This window comes from Salvelinus namaycush, chromosome 6, assembly GCF_016432855.1.
Source record: "Salvelinus namaycush isolate Seneca chromosome 6, SaNama_1.0, whole genome shotgun sequence".
NCBI classification, from domain to species: Eukaryota; Metazoa; Chordata; class Actinopteri; order Salmoniformes; family Salmonidae; genus Salvelinus; species Salvelinus namaycush.
The window spans coordinates 52,556,012-52,577,205 of record NC_052312.1 but is presented as its reverse complement, the minus strand read 5'-3'; the positions used below and the strand labels follow the sequence as shown (position 1 = coordinate 52,577,205).

At 43.0% G+C, this 21,194-nt stretch overlaps 1 protein-coding gene across 2 annotated transcripts; it reads right to left on the bottom strand.

Annotated features, from left to right (window-relative positions):
- Positions 1–939: 939 nt before the first annotated feature.
- On the bottom strand, positions 940–11,117 carry mrps33 (mitochondrial ribosomal protein S33). Of its 2 annotated transcripts, none has more exons than XM_038996829.1 (3): positions 11,003–11,117; positions 4,100–4,320; positions 940–2,100 (listed from the first exon to the last, which is right to left on the bottom strand). In XM_038996829.1, the coding sequence occupies exons 2-3, from the start codon at positions 4,312–4,314 to the stop codon at positions 1,995–1,997; spliced, it is 321 nt and encodes a 106-aa protein (XP_038852757.1). In that variant the 5' UTR covers positions 4,315–4,320; positions 11,003–11,117; the 3' UTR covers positions 940–1,994. The 2 variants fall into 2 exon arrangements, with proteins under 2 accessions (XP_038852757.1, XP_038852755.1); XM_038996827.1 differs by having other exon boundaries at positions 10,858–11,052.
- Between the last annotated feature and the right edge of the window lie 10,077 nt (positions 11,118–21,194).

Here is a 21,194-nt window from a genome sequence, read left to right as displayed (position 1 = left end):
ATCCATGGACTGACACCTATCATCGGGGTTATGTTAAATGTATTATCGTGGACATAATAATCAATCATCTGAACAAATTACTCAAGATTATGGTTCTGGCTTAACTGTGATGGAGGTGAATGAGTGTTCTGGCCTCATGATGAGCAACCAGAAGAGAACAGCTCTCTGGGACAGAGGATATCACACAGAGAGAGACAGCGAGAAGGACAGAGATACAGAGAGAGAGAGAGATAGCGAGAAGGACAGAGATAGAGAGACAGCGAGGACAGAGATAGAGACACAGAGAGAGAGACAACGAGAAGGACAGGGACAGAGAGCAAAGAGAGAGAGAGAGACAGCGAGAAGGACAGATACAGAGAGAGACACAGAAACACAGAGAGAAGGACATACAGAGAGAGAGACCAGTAATATCAGTGTGTTCTTCCCAAATGCCACCCTGTTCCTTTATATAGAAAAGTGCACTAAGTAGTGCACTATATAGGGAATAGGGCTCTGGTCTAAAGTAGTGTACTATATAGGGAATAGGGCCCTGGTCTAAAGTAGTGTACTATATAGGGATTAGGGTGGCAGTTTTGGACGTAACCAGTTACCATGTGTATCAAGGTGTTCTGAACACACATGGCTTTATGAACGGTAGCAGGAACATTAAAGAGATCCCCGTATTGAGTGACATCCATATCTCCATATTGAGAGACATCCATATCTCCGTATTGAGAGACATCCTAATCCAGCCACCTTCTGGGACTAATTTTTCAACAGTGATCTGAGTTTCACCTGTCAGATAGGACTAAACGCATAGAAATATAATGAATAGAACCGGACTCTCCATTCAAGTCAAGGATTCAGCCATTCTATTTCTATCCATTCAGTCGTATCCGATAGGAAAAATACATATCACTTTTGGAGAAACTGGTCCCTGGGAATCAATTCATCAAGGGATCAGGTCAGAACAGGTTTTTAATGGGTTTCCTGTAGTTACACTAAGTCGCTAGTAACAACATTGTATATAACACACAGTATTTGCATGGCAATAAACCAGTCAGAAAAATGGAGAGAGTTCTCCTCCACATTTCATCAGATTTGTTTTCAGTATTTTATTCATGACACCTGGTGTTACTCAGAACAGATGTAAATCACCAGCTTTGTCTCGTCAACAGGAACATACCAGCATCACAGTTCTATGTACTGATGGCGTCCGGTTCTCCTTCACACATTCACTGCACAGAGAGTATTACAACGGAGAGCTGATGACAACGTGGATACAACTGAAACCTAATGAAACATCTTGTAAAACAATGAACAGAAAATGCTTTATGTACCAAACACACAGCGGTCAAAGACTGGTCACTAGTCAGACAGGATCTTCTGTGATGGGGTAGGAAAGGATCCTCTCAACACACAGCGGTCAAAGACTGGTCACTAGTCAGACAGGATCTTCTGTGATGGGGTAGGAAAGGATCCTCTCAACAGACAGTGGTCAAAGACTGGTTACTAGTCAGACAGGATCTTCTGTGATGGGGTAGGAAAGGATCCTCTCAACACACAGTGGTCAAAGACTGGTCACTAGTCAGACAGGATCTTCTGTGATGGGGTAGGAAAGGATCCTCTTAACACACAGTGGTCAAAGACTGGTCACTAGTCAGACAGGATCTTCTGTGATGGGGTAGGAAAGGATCCTCTCAACAGACAGTGGTCAAAGACGGGTCACTAGTCAGACAGGATCTTCTGTGATGGGGTAGGAAAGGATCCTCTCAACAGACAGCGGTCAAAGACTGGTCACTAGTCAGACAGGATCTTCTGTGATGGGATATAAAAGGATCCTCTCAACAGACATCATCAACTGTTCCAAGGATCCATTTATTATGAACATCCTGAATGGGGTCACATGGTACCGTTGTGAACACAGTTAGGGAGGCCATTCCTCTGGTGTCCCAAAGCAAACGAGGACTGTTGTGATTCCCTCATAGGTCCTATATGACAGGGCAAGGAAGCGCTTATTTCTTCTTGGTGGCTCTCTTTCCTTCGCCCTTCTTGGGTTTCCCCTTGCCTCTCAGTTTCCTCAGCCGACGCATCTCCTCCTTGAAGTCCTCGTGCTCATCTCTGGTGGGGAAACAGGGAGGAAATGGTGTTACTGATGTAAGCAACATTAGAACTACACTAAAGTAGGTGTACAGAAGAACACAGAGACAAACAGGGTCTAGAAACCTGTCTGGTTAGAACACAGAGACAAACAGGGTCTAGAAACCTGTCTGGTTAGAACACAGAGACAAACAGGGTCTAGAAAACTGTCTGGTTAGAACACAGAGACAAACAGGGTCTAGAAACCTGTCGGGTTAGAACACAGAGACAAACAGGGTCTAGAAAACTGTCTGGTTCGAACACAGAGACAAACAGGGTCTAGAAACCTGTCTGGTTAGAACACAGAGACAAACAGGGTCTATAAAACTGTCTGGTTAGAACAGAGAGACAAACAGGGTCTAGAAAACTGTCTGGTTAGAACACAGAGACAAACAGGGTCTAGAAACCTGTCTGGTTAGAACACAGAGACAAACAGGGTCTAGAAACCTGTCTGGTTAGAACACAGAGACAAACAGGGTCTATAAAACTGTCTGGTTAGAACACAGAGACAAACAGGGTCTAGAAACCTGTCTGGTTTGAACACAGAGACAAACAGGGTCTAGAAAACTGTCTGGTTCGAACAGAGAGACAAACAGGGTCTAGAAAACTGTCTGGTTAGAACACAGAGACAAACAGGGTCTAGAACACAGGGACAAACAGGGTCTAGAACACAGAGACAAACAGGGTCTAGAAACCTGTCTGGTTAGAACACAGAGACAAACAGGGTCTAGAAACCTGTCTGGTTAGAACACAGAGACAAACAGGGTCTAGAAACCTGTCTGGTTAGAACACAGAGACAAACAGGGTCTAGAAAACTGTCTGGTTCGAACACAGAGACAAACAGGGTCTAGAAACCTGTCTGGTTAGAACACAGAGACAAACAGGGTCTAGAAAACTGTCTGGTTAGAACACAGAGACAAACAGGGTCTAGAAACCTGTCTGGTTAGAACACAGAGACAAACAGGGTCTATAAAACTGTCTGGTTAGAACACAGAGACAAACAGGGTCTAGAAAACTGTCTGGTTAGAACACAGAGACAAACAGGGTCTAGAAAACTGTCTGGTTAGAACACAGAGACAAACAGGGTCTAGAAAACTGTCTGGTTAGAACACAGAGACAAACAGGGTCTAGAAAACTGTCTGGTTAGAACACAGAGACAGACAGGGTCTAGAAACCTGTCTGGTTAGAACACAGAGACAGACAGGGTCTAGAAACCTGTCTGGTTAGAACACAGAGACAAACAGGGTCTAGAAACCTGTCTGGTTAGAACACAGAGACAAACAGGGTCTATAAAACTGTCTGGTTAGAACAGAGAGACAAACAGGGTCTAGAAAACTGTCTGGTTAGAACACAGAGACAAACAGGGTCTAGAAACCTGTCTGGTTAGAACACAGAGACAAACAGGGTCTAGAAACCTGTCTGGTTAGAACACAGAGACAAACAGGGTCTATAAAACTGTCTGGTTAGAACACAGAGACAAACAGGGTCTAGAAACCTGTCTGGTTAGAACACAGAGACAAACAGGGTCTAGAAAACTGTCTGGTTAGAACACAGAGACAAACAGGGTCTAGAAAACTGTCTGGTTAGAACACAGAGACAAACAGGGTCTAGAAAACTGTCTGGTTAGAACACAGAGACAGACAGGGTCTAGAAAACTGTCTGGTTAGAACACAGAGACAAACAGGGTCTAGAAACCTGTCTGGTTAGAACACAGAGACAAACAGGGTCTATAGAACTGTAATGTCACTGTCTGGTTAGAACAGAGACAAACAGGGTCTAGAAACCTGTCTGGTTAGAACACAGAGACAAACAGGGTCTAGAAAACGGTAATTTCACTGTCTGGTTAGCCAGATGAACCTTCTAAAGCCTCTAGCAGTGGTTCTGGCTCGAGTAGGGCTGTATACATTATTACACAATGCCTTAAGAACCCAGATCCCATGAATAGGACGGTCTATTAAGCCCATCACCACGTCATGTCTACCTGAAGAGTCCCATGTAACGTAGCTTCTGTGTCAGGGCATAGTAGATCTTGTGTTGAGGGTACCAGTCATACACCTCCTTTTTCTGGGCCATGGGCGGCTCCTTGAACAGCTGGACCACCTTCATGGACTTGTCGTCCGTAGGACGCGCCACATCCCCAAAGATACGTGCGCTGAGTCGCGCCATACGCACGGCGTAGCTGGACAGGTTGGTCATAGCTAGCTGAAAAACAAGAGGAAAGAGAAGCAGGAAATATTGGTAAAAAAAAAGAACCAACTTCTAGAGACGGGTTAGCTGACAACGTCACACAACAAAATGACACGAGCGCTTCAAAATGGGGCAGAAGTCTGTTTTGTGATTCTGGATGGCCAGATAGCAACAATGACAAGAAGCTGCCATGTAGGGAATCGTTTCAGCTCGTTTCATCTCCTTCTTGATACCATGTCCTGTTTTGAGGTGTTTTAACTGATGTCTGGTCTAATATGGCTCAAATTCACACGCTGCCTTGCCAACAACTGTAACAATGTATTTGACACAACAAGTGCTCATTGTGCAGATGTATATGTTTTCAATAAACATCAGAGACGAAGTATAGTTTACATGTTATCAACACTCTAAACTGAACAAGAATCCTGGTTTAGAGAAGACGTTGAATACGGTGATTGCCTTCGAAGCCCAGGAAGCAGCCGGCCACTAAACCGGCCACTAAACCGGCCACTAAAACAGCTTGTCGAGCTTAATAATGTCAAAATAAACATCAAATCCACCCTTTCTGCACCTCCCAAAGAAATCACTTATTACTGCCATGCACTGATTGGCTGATCCAGCAGCTGGAAAAGTCATAGACTTTATCCAGAGAGGAACAGGCGGAGCGAGAGGATTCACTCTCGACAAAATCTATCCAAAATAAGCCCAATACGTTTCTACTGGCTTATATTGGACCTAAGCTTGTCGACCTTTGTGATAACGACTCCCATTGTTAGAGCAGAGGCATGAGCATCTCGTAATTATAGACAGATCTCCGTTTTATCACCTACAATATAAATTGGTTGTTCCACCCGCTCTACCCGGAACGTAGTAATATTCCACCCGCTCTACCCGGAACGTAATAATATTCCACCCGCTCTACCCGGAATGTAATAATATTCCACCCGCTCTACCCGGAATGTAATAATATTCCACCCGCTCTACCCGGAATGTAATAATATTCCACCCGCTCTACCCGGAATGTAATAATATTCCACCCGCTCTACCCGGAATGTAATAATATTCCACCCGCTCTACCCGGAATGTAATAATATTCCACCCGCTCTACCCGGAATGTAATAATATTCCACCCGCTCTACCCGGAATATAATAATATTCCACCCGCTCTACCCGGAATGTAATAATATTCCACCCGCTCTACCCGGAATGTAATAATATTCCACCCGCTCTACCCGGAATGTAATAATATTCCACCCGCTCTACCCGGAATGTAATAATATTCCACCCGCTCTACCCGGAATGTAATAATATTCCACCCGCTCTACCCGGAATGTAATAATATTCCACCCGCTCTACCCAGAATGTAATAATATTCCACCTGCTCTACCCAGAATGTAATAATATTCCACCTGCTCTACCCGGAATGTAAGATAGATTCTTTCCAGATAAGGCATTTTTTCAGTTGCATCTTTTTATTCAGACCTTATTTGGAAGTACATAAAGGTTGTGACGGCAGTAATTACGATAGTTGCTCAGCGAAACTCCATTCTTTGGTAGCTAGTTACCAAATGTATTTTGACATTATTAAGCTTGAAAAGCTGGTGAATGGCAAGTTGAAAGGCTGCTTCCTGGGTTTAAAGTGGAACTGACTGCATTTTAGCAACATGAAATCTTATTCAAATCTGTTCAAATACGACCCAGGAATTTCTGACAAGCGAGCACTTGGTCATATGGCCATTTTCACGTTTTTATAAATTCATAGAATGTTTGGGAATGACCTATAAGGCATTTGTGAAAATTCTAGAGCAATATAGAGTGGGAAAGAGGCCGTGTGTTTGGACAATTAATAGACACTGCAGTAAATAAAACCTAATATAAACATCTGTCTTGTCCAGGAACAGAGTCTACGCAGACCGGTGCGCCATAGCCAATCAGAACTACAGTAGGCCTTTATACAAACAAGCTGGACTGTGTGTTTACAGGAAGTAGCAACAGCGCAACGTTAGATCATTAGAACACATTCACCAAAAGCCACAAAATACACCTGAATGGATTTCTGTAAATATGTAAATACCACAGGAGTCCTCTTACATTTGGGAACTTCACAGTCCTGTTGATCAAACAACCATGACAAGGTATCAACAAGAACAACTAATTCTAGCCAGAGCAAGATTAGCTCAAAACCCTCACACTTTTTCAGCGAGTTGGCCCTCAAAATTGCACTGGCAGGGCCTCCTTAGTGGCCTAAGGCACTGCATCGTAGTGCTAAGCTGTGCCGCTAGAGATCCTGGTTCGAGTACAGGCTCTGTCACAGACGGACGCGACCGGGAGACCCATGGGGTGGAACACAATTGGCCCAGTGTTGTCTGGGTTAGGGGAGGGTTTGGCCAGCAGGGATGTTCTTGTCCCATCGCTCACTAGCAACTCCTGTGGCGGGCCGGGCGTAGTGAACGCTGACACGGTCGCCAGGTGTACGGTGTTTCCTCCGACACATTGGTGCAGCTGGCTTCCGGCTTAAGCGGGCATTGTGTCAAGAAGCAGTGCGGCTTGGCTGGGTTGTGTTTCGGAGAAAGCACGGCTCTCGACCTTCGACTCTCCCGAGTCCGAACGGGAGTTGCCGTGATGGGACAAGACTGTAACTAGCAATTGGATACCACGAAATTTGGGCGAAAAAGAGATAAAACAATTAAGCGATGGGGAATTGGAGCCTCCTCGCCCTTCTGCAGCTTGCCTTCCAACAATGCATGCTTGTCCCAACCAAGCACACAAGCTAACTGGCTAAAGTTGGCTTGCTAGCTACTTCCAGACACTAATGAGAGAACACCTCACCTTTGACTCCCCCTAGCAGAGCTGGTTAGGCTGTTTACATTTTATCGAGCATGTTTGTGAATAACTTACTTCCTTTTGCCTACATTTACTGACACCGGTCATCTTTAGCAGGTGTTGCGTGTTGGTATCATCAGTTATTCTGCGCTCTGGCACGCTCAGACGAGTGTGCTCTGAAATCGAAGTAGATCATCAGAGTGAATTTGCAAACGCAAGAGATATGCTAACTGGATAACAGTCGTTCAATTTCAGAATGGCGAAGCGATTCACATGTCTTGCTAGCTAACCAAATGACACCTGCATCCCTAGCTCTGTAGCCACCGGAAAATTCAGTCACTCACCCACTCCTCCAATGACATCCTGCTAGCAGCTAGCTAACCAAATGACACCTGCATCCCTAGCTCTGTAGCCACCGGAAAATGCAGTCACTCACCCACTCCTCCAATGTAATACTCCTAGCAGCTAGCTAACCAAATGACACCTGCATCCCTAGCTCTGTAGCCACCGGAAAATTCAGTCACTCACCCACTCCTCCAATGACATCCTGCTAGCTATCTAGCTAATGTTAGTCTCTGTGTTTTTAGCTCGCTACATAAATAGATACGCTAGCCTATCAGCCACATTATACCTGACTTGTGATCATTGGCCTTGGCCTTGCTAGTTTGATTGAATCAAATGTTATTGGGTCACATACACATGGTTAGCAGATGTTAATGCGAGTGTAGCGAAATGCATGTGTTTCTAGGTCCGACAGTGCAGTAATATCTAACAATTCCCCAACAAGTACCTAATACACACAAATCTAAAGGGGTGAATGAGAATATAAGTATAGGGATGAGTGATGGCCGAGCGGTATAGGCAAGGTGCAGTAGATGGTATAAAATACAGTATATACATGTGATATGAGTAATGTAAGATATGTAAACAATATTAAAAAGGGCCATTATTTAAAGTGGCATTGTTTAAAGTGACTAGTGGTCCATTTATTAAAGTGTCCAGTGATTGGGTCTCAGTGTAGACAGAAGCCTCTCTGAGTTAGTGATTGCTGTTTAGCAAATCTGATGGCCTTGAGATAGAAGCTGTTTTTCAATCTCTCGGGGATCGTGTTGACATTCCCAGCCTTAGTTACATTTGTCTGTTTTTATCCCAAAATATTGAGCCATTGAAACTGAGACGGTGCATTCCGTATGGTACCAGGCCCGCTGTGATTTACAACAGAGACAGTGCATTCCGTATGGTACCAGGCCCGCTGTGATTTACAACAGAGACGGTGCATTCCGTATCGTACCAGGCCAGCTGTGATTTACAACAGAGACGGTGCATTCCGTATGGTACCAGGCCAGCTGTGATTTACAACAGAGACGGTGCATTCCGTATGGTACCAGGCCCGCTGTGATTTACAACAGAGACGGTGCATTCCGAATGGTACCAGGCCCGCTGTGATTTACAACAGAGACAGTGCATTCCGAATGGTACCAGGCCCGCTGTGATTTACAACATGATAGCAATGTTTTCTGGAGTACCAAGAAATGTATTGGTTTAATATATAAATCATGTATTGAACTGCATCCATCTATTCTGACAACAATGCCTTGGTGTACATCATGGAATGTTGAGTCAAATATAACCTACTCTTAAAACCTCTTATAAAGTTGGTTTCGTAGAATAAACTGGGAATTTGACATTTTTGACTGATATTATGATTGTCTGTTTTCAGTGGTGTAAAGTACTTAAAGTAAAAAACACTTTAAAGTACTACTTAAGTCGTTTTTTGGGGTATCTGTACTTTACTATTTAAAATTGGTCAACTTTTACTTTACTACATTCCTAAAGAAAATAATGTACCTTCTACTCCGTACATTTTCCCTGACACCCAAAAGTACTCGTTACATTTTGAATGCTTAGCAGGACAGGAAAATTATCTAATTCACTCACTTAAAGAGAAAATCCCTGGTCATCCCTACTGCCTCTGATCAGGCAGACTCACTAAACACAAACGCTTTGTTTGTAAATTATGTCTGAGTGTTGGAGTGTGCCCCTGGCCATCAGTCAATACATTTATTTTTTTTTTTTTTATTGTGTCGTCTGGTTTGCTTAATATAAGGAATTTGAAATAAGTTATACTTTAACTTTTGACACTTAAGTATATTTAAATCCAAACACTTTTACTCAAACACTTTTATTTTCTATAAAAGGAATCTTTACTTTTACTCAAGTATAACAATTGGGTACTTTTTCCACCACTGTGTGTTTCATATCTGCAAAGTAGTTCCTCTGTAAATAGTCCAAGGGCCACCCACCAAAAATGTGCTGTACCTTGACCCAGGTAACAAAACGTCAACAACATCACTTAGATAATGTTATGAATGTATACAATGGGTGAGTCTAATCCTGAATGCTGATTGGTTAAAAGCGCATTCCAGCCAGTGTCTATTCCACAAATTACCACTGGCTAAATCTATGACGTTAAACTCGGTTCCATCTGACCGCAATCCACTGTTTCATAAGCCCAGCCAGGCAATTTACAAACTTGATCTCCACTATAAAAAGCATCTAGACATTATCTCACATTTAGACTAATATTTAGTTTTCAACCGCAGAGATTTGTATAAACCTTGCCGTCTCTCCATTGTTTCAATATTCATATTCCATCTCCAGCTGTCCCATATCACAGTAATGAACAAGTAGGAGTCGCGACGAGACAGACAGCGTTTCTCAGCTGGCATCATTTTTTTTGTGTATATATATATATATATATATATTGTTTGCAAGCTAGCCAACTTCGGCTAACTTAGTCACGTCAAAAAGAATAACAGTAGCTACATTTGTTTAAGCTGTTTTCTAGAGACATTTATTTGGATACATCCATAACAATGAGCTAATGAGGCGCGATTTCGCCTGGCATAGAAAATGTCTGTACAACAAAACGTTGCAGCAGCCTTTACAGCGTCATTGTTTGAAGTGACTGTTACTGTAGCGGTGTTGTCGGCTAGCTGCTCTGAACAACGGTCCTGACAAGAGCACATTTTCTATGTCAGGCGAAATCGCGCCTCATTAGCTCATTGTTATGGATGTATCCAAATAAATGTCACTAGAAAACAGCTTAAACAAATGTAGCTAGATGTTCTTCTTTTTGACGTGACTAAGTTAGCCGTAGTTGGCTAGCTTGCAAACAAGAGAGAAGAACGATTGTCTCGGGCCTAACAACACATGTGCTAATATCCTCCAAACACCGGCTTCTCGGGCATTTTCATTTAAATGAACACTGTGGTTCAAAACTTGTAAAAGTTGAAATTTATTTTTTTATAAAAGTTACGAATGTTTGCATGGAAATCCCAGCGCATCTTGGGTTATTTCCCTAACAACGTTCCGGCGTTGCCGTTTCACCTTGGTTACTTTTGTTGCACACGGAACTATTTGCGCGCTCGGTGTCCGTCCTTGTATAAACTGAAGAAACACATGTTACCGGTCCTTTTTGGCCCTGGGATTAAAATAATAATCGCCATATTTAACGTCTTCTGTAAACCCAGTTTTGCCCCATAATTACTAAACAACCAACCCGTTTATGAAACAGCTTCATTGGTCATGGTTTAAAACCAATCGAAAAATCATAGCCAACACATCATAAACGTTCATGATCAGACAGTTTCGTAACATGCACCAGACAGAGGAAAGCGTACACTGAATGACAAAATGGCTCACTGTGTCCACAGCCAAATTACATACCTGGAATCACCGCGACTTGTGTAGTAGCTTTGTTATATCCAAATGTAGATATATTACCATGTTCTACACGATAAGTGTATAACTTGCTACCCAGTATGTGTGTCACTAGTAGTTGTTATTGTATTTCGTTAAATGTGTCGCTAACCTTCAAGCATGCCACCACTTCTTCTATGACATTCTTCTTCTTCTTCGATGAGGTTTAACGGCGGTTGGCAGCCAATACATGTTGCATTACCGCCACCTACTAGACTGGAGTATAACTCCCTTATATTTGGCTTGAAAATGTCAAACAAATACATCAACAAATACCCTACCATCTAACCCCGCACTCACTAAAAACCCACCACCTTCCTCCGCTATTTAAATCTACCTAGTCCTACCTCAGACCAACAGCCTGAAAGGACGGGACACCACCACTCAACACACCCTGTAACTCTTCTGATGTCAAGTCTTGTACACCCAAATACCTCACTGCAGCTGCCACCACGACCTCAATATCCAACGATTTACGTTCCATCCCTACAGTACAGTTGATAACCATTGCTATAAATACTAAACATCGAATCTTACTGAAGCATACTGTACCAGTCAAAAGTTTGGACACACCTACTCATTCAAGTTTTTAATTTTTTTATTTGTACTATTTTCTACATTGTAGAATAATAGTGACGACATCACAACTATGAAATAACACATATGGAATCATGTAGTAACCAAAAGTGTTAAACAAATCAAAATATATTTTAGATTATTCAAAGTAGCCACCTTGATGACAGCTTTGCACACTCTTCGCATTCTCTCAACCAGCTTCACCTGGAATGCTTTGCCAACAGCCTTAAAGGAGTTCCCACATATGCTTCACTCTGCGGTCCAACTCATCCCAAACCATCTCAATTGGGTTGAGGTCGGGTGATTGTGGAGGCCAGGTCATCTGATGCAACACTCCATCACTCTCCTTCTCGGTTAAATAGCCCTTACACAGCCTGGAGGTGTGTTGGGTCATTGTCCTGTTGAAAAACAAATGATAGTCCCACTAAGCCCAAACCAGATGGGATGGCGTATCGCTGCAGAATGCTGTGGTAGCCATGATGGTTAAACCTTGAAATCTAAATAAATCACAGACAGCAAAGCACACCCACACAATTACACCTCCTCCTCCATGCTTCACGGTGGGAACCACACATGCAGAGATCATCCGTTATCCGTTCACCTACTCTGGTTTCACAAAGACACAGTGGTTGGAACCAAAAATCTCAAATTTGGACTCATCAGACCAAAGGACAGACGAGCATGTTTTGAAACTGATCATGAACATTTATGATGTGTTGGCTATGATTGTTCGATTGGTATTAAACCATGACCAATTACGCTCTTTCCTAAACAAGTAGGTTGTTTAGAAACTATGTGGCTAAACTGGGTTTACAGAAGACGTTCAATATAGCGATTATTATTTTAATCCCAGGGCCAAAAAGGACCGGTAACATGTGTTTCTTCAGTTTATACAAGGACGGACACCGAGCGCACAAATAGTTCCGTGTGCAACAAAAGTAACCAAGGTGAAACGGCAACGCCGGAACGTTGTTAGGGAAATAACCCAAGATGCGCTATGATTTTGATGCCTGAGATAAATTCGTTCTTATCCCTTTCTTGCTAGCTAGCCACCTACGGCTAACTTACAGTCACTTCAAAAAGAATAACAGTAGCTACATTTACATTTGTTTAAGCTGTTTTCTAGTGACATTTATTTGGTTACAGGACACAGTTGTTCAGAGGAGCTAGCCAACAACACAGCTACAGTAACACAATCGGTTCAAACACTGAAGCTGAAAAGGCTGCTGCAATTCGTTTCGTGACATTTCTTTGTATATATCCATAAAAATGATGCCAGCGGATTCATGATTTCGACTGGCTGAGAAACGCTGCCTGCCTGTCTGTCTCGTCCCGACTCCTACACGTTCATTACTATGGGACAGCTGGAGATGGAATTTAAACATTGAAACAATGTTGAAAATGTCGGACAGACAGCAAGGTTTTATACAAATCTCCGCTGTTGAAAACTAAATATTAATCTAAATGTGAGATAATGTCTAGATGCTTTTTATAGTGGATATCAAGTTTATAAATTGCCTTACTGGCCTGATAAGACAGTGGATTGCGCAGTCAGACCTTTATTTATTTTGTATATTTAAAAAAAAAATATATTTTTCATATATATTTTATTATAACATTTCAAATTACAATACAAACATAGGACATCACTACATGTATATTTTCTCTGAAAAACATAAAATGACATTAAAAGTAAAAAATAAAAAATAAAAATACAAAAATGTACTTTTTGAAGTTAGTTACTAAAATAAAATAAAGGCCAGGGGTTACAGGTCAGGGGTTACAGGCCAGGGGTTACAGTTGTACAAACCTATGGTAGAGTTGTAAGAATACAGTGGTTTTTTTTGTTGTTATTGACGAATTCTAGAGATTTTATTAAATATTGGATTTCAAGTAAAAATGTATTGCATTTGGGGACAGATTTCAAATATTTGTTTTTGTGTATATAACATTTACCAGAGAGAATGTAAAATTAATGACTAATTCAGTGGTTTTTTGTTGTTGTTGTAAATACATGGGTCTTATTGATAAAATAAAACATGTAAATACGTAACTCGCTCCAAAATAACTTCACAGTCACACTCATTAAAAAAAATGTGTATAACAGTTTCCCCTTCTTTATCACAGAAAAGGCATATTTCTTCAAAGTCCATGAGTAGACAAGTTATTGCAAGGGTATATTTTGTGCAAGATTTTAAAATTATTTTCTTTTACTTTATTTGATATGAAAAAAATGTGTGAGGGAGGAACCAAGCTTTCTTCCATTCAATTTCAGTAATATATGCGTTCCGGAAGAATATCCCTCTAGGAGAGATCTTGTTGTTGGAGTGAAAAAGTTATCGTATGAATCTATTATTACATTTCTTATCCAGCAGGGGGCAACCTTCTAACATAAATTCCGCATCTATCTTGACACGTTCTCCAAAACACAGATTTCATTTATTGAGTAAATCCTGAAGGTGTTGCTTTGCATATAGAATTTAAATTATTTATAATGTATTGGTAAGTTCTATGTATCTAAGACATTCCTATAAGAGAGTATATTCCCTTCTTTATCAAATAAATCAAGCACAAATATGATATTATTACAAACCACTTAGGAAAGAACAAAGACTTGTTTTTTTTAACAAGAATATCTTTGTTGCTCCACAGAAGGGCCTTGTGTGGCTGAAAAGTTGTAGACATTAACATAGTTTCCAGGATAAAAGGGCTTGTTCATGAAATTTGGACAGTTTTGATGGGTAATTTTGCTGGAGAATTGCACTTGAATTGAAAAATTGAAGACCACCCCATTTCATAAAAATATGACAGGGAATGAAGTACCAAATAGATTCATCTTTTTATCCAGTTTACTTTAAAAAGGTATTGTTGATATCAATGAATTATAGTACTTCAAGCCCACCATAAGCTCTATGGTTTGATATTACAGATTTATTACGTTTGAGTCGTTTATTTTTCCATATAAAGTCTAGGAACGTTTTGTTGATATTCTTGCTGGTTTGATCAGATAGGGATTGAGAAGGGTAGACAATACGTTACAGACCCTCTGCTTTGGACAGTAAAACCATTCCAATACTAGAGAGTTCACACTGGAGCCAGTTATTAAAGAGGGATTTAGTTTACTTTAATCTCTGAGAGAAATTGAGATGTTGACGGACAATATGATTTTTCGCCATGTTCACCCCTAAATATTTCACGTTATCTTTCACTGGAATATTCTCAACAGATTGGTAATTTCAGTTATTATGGGTTATTATTATAACTCCATGAAATGTTTTTTCCTTTCTCATACACCGTCCATAGTGACACTCACACACTATGTTAGCTTTACTCTCCCACCAACACCTCCTAATCCAGCCTGGGTGCCGGTTGGGTTCTAGGTTATTGTCTATGTTGTAATCGTCAAATTGTTCCCATCCAGATGGGTCCCCCAGGAGTGTGTCACACAGAGTTCTGGGGTTCCAGAGCTTCCACTCTCTCTTGACACAGAACCATGCCTTATCCTGAACCCGGTCTATTCCAAACCCCACACTCCCTGGGGTACTAACACGTCTGTTCTCCAGCCAATGACCTGCTGTCTCATACTCACTGGATCCATCATTTTGATTATGCCTCTCTTTGTTTAATGGCCATAGTGACCCTTCTCTTCTAACTGGAGTTAGCAAGGCCCCTTTAATCAGGGCATTTCCTTGCCCTAGAGCTGCCCTTCTACAGGTTGTGCAGCTTTCTGAGTGCATCATGCCCCTAGGGTCCCACGTGCAGGAACACTGTGCAGGTTCCCAGCTTGGGCCAACTGTCTTTACCACCATATAGCAATTTGGAGCTAAATCCAGGATACACTTGTGACACAGCTGTACTCTACCATACCTTGCCCGTCCTGTATGTTTCACATAGTCACTGCTGGTGGCTATTTGCCTAACACTATTATTGGAGTGCCCCTCGTATTGTACTTCCCCAACAGCTGTCCCACAAGCATCGCACCCTACGATGTTAATGTATTTTCCTGGGCCCGGGTTCTGCGAAGTGGTGTGTTTCCAGATCACCTTGCTGAACCCCCGCAGTCCTTATGCCTTGTTTAGCTGCCTTCTCATGCCTATTATGAATGGCTGTCCAGATACCATCATTGGTTCTCCTCACCCGGAGCCCAGACCTAGTCCTAACTAGTCTGAGCCAATCTGGTGGGGTTGGACACCATACCTTTTTCAACTGGGCTAGGTCAACTACCTTATTCCCTTCGACTAATACGGTATTGGCACTAATTATTTTAAGCACTTTCCTTTTTTTATCCAAATTTCTTAGGAATTACCCGTCCTGTATTTTTCTCACTTCTTAATCCTGATCCAGTCTCCCACCTGTAATACAAAAAGGTAGAGGGGGAGAACTGGGGCTAGCTATGTCTATGGTCGTTGCCACACCGGGCAGTCCCATTAGTTCTCTAGGGCTAGGGGTAGTGTCTATGGTTGTTGCCACACCGGGCAGTCCCATTAGTTCTCTAGGGCTAGGGGTAGTGTCTGTGGTCTTTGCCACACCGGGCAGTCCCATTAGTTCTCTAGGGCTAGGGGTAGTGTCTGTGGTTGTTGCCACACCGGGCACTCCCATTAGTTCTCTAGGGCTAGGGGTAGTGTCTATGGTCTTTGCCACACCGGGCAGTCCCATTAGTTCTCTAGGGCTAGGGGTAGTGTCTATGGTCGTTGCCACACCGGGCAGTCCCATTAGTTCTCTAGGGCTAGGGGTAGTGTCTATGGTCGTTGCCACACCGGGCAGTCCCATTAGTTCTCTAGGGCTAGGGGTAGTGTCTATGGTCGTTGCCACACCGGGCAGTCCCATTAGTTCTCTAGGGCTAGGGGTAGTGTCTATGGTCGTTGCCACACCGGGCAGTCCCATTAGTTCTCTAGGGCTAGGGGTAGTGTCTATGGTCTTTGCCACACCGGGCAGTCCCATTAGTTCTCTAGGGCTAGGGGTAGTGTCTATGGTCGTTGCCACACCGGGCAGTCCCATTAGTTCTCTAGGGCTAGGGGTAGTGTCTATGGTCGTTGCTACACCGGGCAGTCCCATTAGTTCTCTAGGGCTAGGGGTAGTGTCTATGGTCTTTGCCACACCGGGCAGTCCCATTAGTTCTCTAGGGCTAGGGGTAGTGTCTGTGGTCGTTGCCACACCGGGCAGTCCCATTAGTTCTCTAGGGCTAGTGTCTATGGTCGTTGCCACACCGGGCAGTCCCATTAGTTCTCTAGGGCTAGTGTCTATGGTTGTTGCCACACCGGGCAGTCCCATTAGTTCTCTAGGGCTAGGGGTAGTGTCTATGGTCGTTGCCACACCGGGCAGTCCCATTAGTTCTCTAGGGCTAGGGGTAGTGTCTATGGTCGTTGCCACACCGGGCAGTCCCATTAGTTCTCTAGGGCTAGGGGTAGTGTCTATGGTTGTTGCCACACCGGGCAGTCCCATTAGTTCTCTAGGGCTAGGGGTAGTGTCTGTGGTCTTTGCCACACCGGGCAGTCCCATTAGTTCTCTAGGGCTAGGGGTAGTGTCTGTGGTTGTTGCCACACCGGGCAGTCCCATTAGTTCTCTAGGGCTAGGGGTAGTGTCTATGGTCGTTGCCACACCGGGCAGTCCCATTAGTTCTCTAGGGCTAGGGGTAGTGTCTATGGTCGTTGCCACACCGGGCAGTCCCATTAGTTCTCTAGGGCTAGGGGTAGTGTCTATGGTTGTTGCCACACCGGGCAGTCCCATTAGTTCTCTAGGGCTAGGGGTAGTGTCTGTGGTCTTTGCCACACCGGGCAGTCCCATTAGTTCTCTAGGGCTAGGGGTAGTGTCTGTGGTTGTTGCCACACCGGGCAGTCCCATTAGTTCTCTAGGGCTAGGGGTAGTGTCTATGGTCGTTGCCACACCGGGCAGTCCCATTAGTTCTCTAGGGCTAGGGGTAGTGTCTATGGTCTTTGCCACGCCAGGCAGTCCCATTAGTTCTCTAGGGCTAGGGGTAGTGTCTATGGTCTTTGCCACACCGGGCAGTCCCATTAGTTCTCTAGGGCTAGGGGTAGTGTCTGTGGTCGTTGCCACACCGGGCAGTCCCATTAGTTCTCTAGGGCTAGGGGTAGTGTCTATGGTCGTTGCCACACCGGGCAGTCCCATTAGTTCTCTAGGGCTAGGGGTAGTGTCTATGGTCTTTGCCACGCCGGGCAGTCCCATTAGTTCTCTAGGGCTAGGGGTAGTGTCTATGGTCTTTGCCACACCGGGCAGTCCCATTAGTTCTCTAGGGCTAGGGGTAGTGTCTATGGTCTTTGCCACACCGGGCAGTCCCATTAGTTCTCTAGGGCTAGGGGTAGTGTCTATGGTCTTTGCCACACCGGGCAGTCCCATTAGTTCTCTAGGACTAGGGGTAGTGTCTATGGTCTTTGCCACACCGGGCAGTCCCATTAGTTCTCTAGGGCTAGGGGTAGTGTCTATGGTCGTTGCCACACCGGGCAGTCCCATTAGTTCTCTAGGGCTAGGGGTAGTGTCTGTGGTCTTTGCCACACCGGGCAGTCCCATTAGTTCTCTAGGGCTAGGGGTAGTGTCTATGGTCTTTGCCACACCGGGCAGTCCCATTTGTTCTCTAGGGCTAGGGGTAGTGTCTATGGTCTTTGCCACACTGGGCAGTCCCATTAGTTCTCTAGGGCTAGGGGTAGTGTCTGTGGGAGTTTGGTTAAGCTCAATACAGGCTTCTGCCAGTTTCTCTCCCCAGGTCTTTTCCCGCTTTCCAAAGACCTAATACTGTTTTCAATTTTCCAATTGTCCTTTCCGCTGCCCCATTGGCCTGCGGAGTGTAGGGTGGGGAGAAGATGTGCTGAACCCCATGGTCCACACACCATTCGTCCACCTTTTTATTCTTATATTGAGATCCATTGTCTGTCCTAATGGATTCAAAAGGTCTTAATGTAAGGGTTAACATGTTAAGCAGTTGTAATACAGGCATAGTGTTTGATGACTTTGATGTCAAGACAACTGAATAACCTGTGGCCATGCAAACACCTACTATCGCGTATCTATGCATGCCTGAGGTAGCAACCTTCATTGGCCCCATAGTGTCTAACGCAATTTGTTTCCATGGTATTGTATGGTTAATGTGTTGCCCTGCCTGCCTACCAATGTTACTTGCTTTTTGTTCCTGGCATGTATTACATTGTTGACAAAGGTCAGTAACTTCCATTTTAACATAGGGAATACCCTCTTTCCTGAGCCTTTTCATAAAGATTATAGGGCCTAAGTGTCCCCAGTCTATATGCAAGGCCTTAAGCTTATCTTTTTCTTGGTGAACTAGTACGACCCTCCGTACTTGAACTAATTCCTCCACTTCCTGGTTGCCTTCTTCGTTAAAGTTTCCCTGAGCCATTTTACCGTCTTTGGTATGAGCTTTTTGGTGGGTTACTAACACGTTGGCTTTGTCCATTAGCTCATGGATTTTACGCCATTCGCTAATCACATAGAAGAGTTTTGTTCCTTGCTCCTCTGTAATCATTGTTTTGCCATATACTTTTCTCAGAAGTCATTCCTGTATAACAGTAGTAACTGCCTGTAACCAGTTCTAGCCTCTTTAACTTCACTGCGCTACGGATACCGAATACGGGTTCACTTTCCTAAACAACCGCTGAATTGCAGGGCGCCAAATTCAAAAATATTACAAAAAATATTTATAATCATGCAATCACAAGTGAAATATACCAAAACACAGCTTAGCTTGTTGTTAATCCACCTATCGTGTCAGATTTTGAAAATATACTTTACGGCGAAAGAAATCCAAGCTTTTGTGAGTGTAGCTTTCAATGCTACAACAGCTAACCCCAAATTAGCATGGTCACGAAAGTCAGAAAAGCAATAAAATTAATCGCTTACCTTTGATAATCTTCAGGTGTTTCCACTCATGAGACTCCCAGTTACACAACAAATCTTCTTTTTGTTCGATAAATATTACTTTTATCACAAAAAAACGCCATTTGGGTTGCGCATTATTTTGAGAAAACAAAAGCCGTGTTCCGTTCGACAAATCCCCAAAAAGTATCCGAAATGTTCGTAGAAATATTTCAGATGTTTTTTTATAATCAATCCTCAGGTTGTCTTTAACAAACATAATCGATAATATTTCAACCGGTCCATAACCTATTCTTTAAGAGAGAAACGGAAAATGGGGAGCCCCTCTCTCGCGCGTAGGAACTATTCCCAGGACACTAGTTTTGAAAAAAACTTGTTCATTTTTCAAAATAAAAGCCTGAAACTATGTCTAAAGCCTGGTCACAGCCTGAGGAAGCCATTGGAAAAGCAATCTGGTTGATACCCCTTTAAATGGATGTTAGACGGGCCAGGAAACAAAGATTTTTTAAAGAAAATATCACTTCCGGGTTACTTTTTCTCAGGATTTCGCTTGCAGAATAAGTATTATTTTTCTCACAGACAATATTTGGACAGTTTTGGAAACTTTGGAGTGTTTTCTAGCCTAATCTGTAAATTATATGCATATTCTACGATCTAGGCCAGAGAAAATGTCCGTTTACGTTGGGCACGTTATTTAAAAAAAACAAAAAACAATTCTGACCCCTAGCGCTAAGAAGTTTTAAGTTGGATGTAGTACAGTGTAGCAATGCTTCTAACACTGCAATTACTTCCGCTTTTTGTGCCGTTCCCTCTATCCGGCCTCTCTTTCTAATGAGGGTGTCTCATGAGTTTTTATTTTTTTCAATAAAGCCCCATACAGTGGAACCTGATTTCTCACTGCCGTACGTAAAAACCACTATGTCCCTGGGTTTTTCTATTTCTGTAGCCTTCCTCTTTCGTACCACGGGAGGAGGTCCTTTTTCTGTTTCTTGGTTTGATACAAACCGAACACCTTTAGTGGCTACTACATTTCGCCATTTGTCCCAACTTGTAGTGGTTACTTCCCTCATTTTTTTGGTTAAGTTCTGTGCCCACATTTTGTTAAGTTGAGTGTCCTTTATTATTATGTCATGGCCTTGGGCTAAGGCCATAATTTTATTCCAATACATTTCTAGGAGGGCCATTTTGGCTCCTTCCATGTCATATTTTTGTATGGGGCCTTTAAGGGGTTTGCTAAAACACTTAATAGTCATTTCAAATCCTTCATCAGAGATTAGTAGGTCACCGTCTCTATCTAGTGCGTCCCCTGTCATTTCTAATAAGAAAAATAGTCCCTTGGTGGGGTCTCTGGGTTCATTTTCGTTGGCTACCTCAGCCATGGCTTTAAGTTTTTCCCAGGCTCTGTCCATTTTGGGGGTCCACACCAATAGTTCTTTACCGAACTGTCTATGCCTGAGACCCTTTTGATCATCTCATCCACTAAACCCACTTCAATTCACATACCGCCCTAACAGATCCACAGACTCACCTGGTAGCAGTGTTTGGCTACCCTACTATAACCCGGGAGATGGTTCCTAATTTATCTAGCCCAATTTTCCTAATGCCTTTTGCATTTGGTTAACTGTGGTTGGTTTGGCCAATTCTAGGATTTTGACCACATAGGATGTACTTGCTGAGATATAGTCCCCTATAGTAAATCCTAGGAAGCTCACTTCCTTTTTTCCTATTAGACTTTTGTCATGTTTAGTTTCATTCCTGCCTTATCCAATTGATGTAAGGCCCGTATAACAGTTTTAGTATGTTCTTTAGGATCGTCATAAGTGATATACACATCGTCTATGTATATTTCACATTCCACTCCTTCCAGGATTTTTCCCATGGCTTCT

Bases quoted from the DNA above. Each gene is read 5' to 3' on its own strand.
- mrps33 (XM_038996829.1), bottom strand. From the start codon at position 4,314: ATGACCAACCTGTCCAGCTACGCCGTGCGTATGGCGCGACTCAGCGCA. The intron at 2,101-4,099 runs GTAGACATGACG...TTTCCCCACCAG, and splicing joins CGTTACATGGGACTCTTCAG to AGATGAGCACGAGGACTTCA.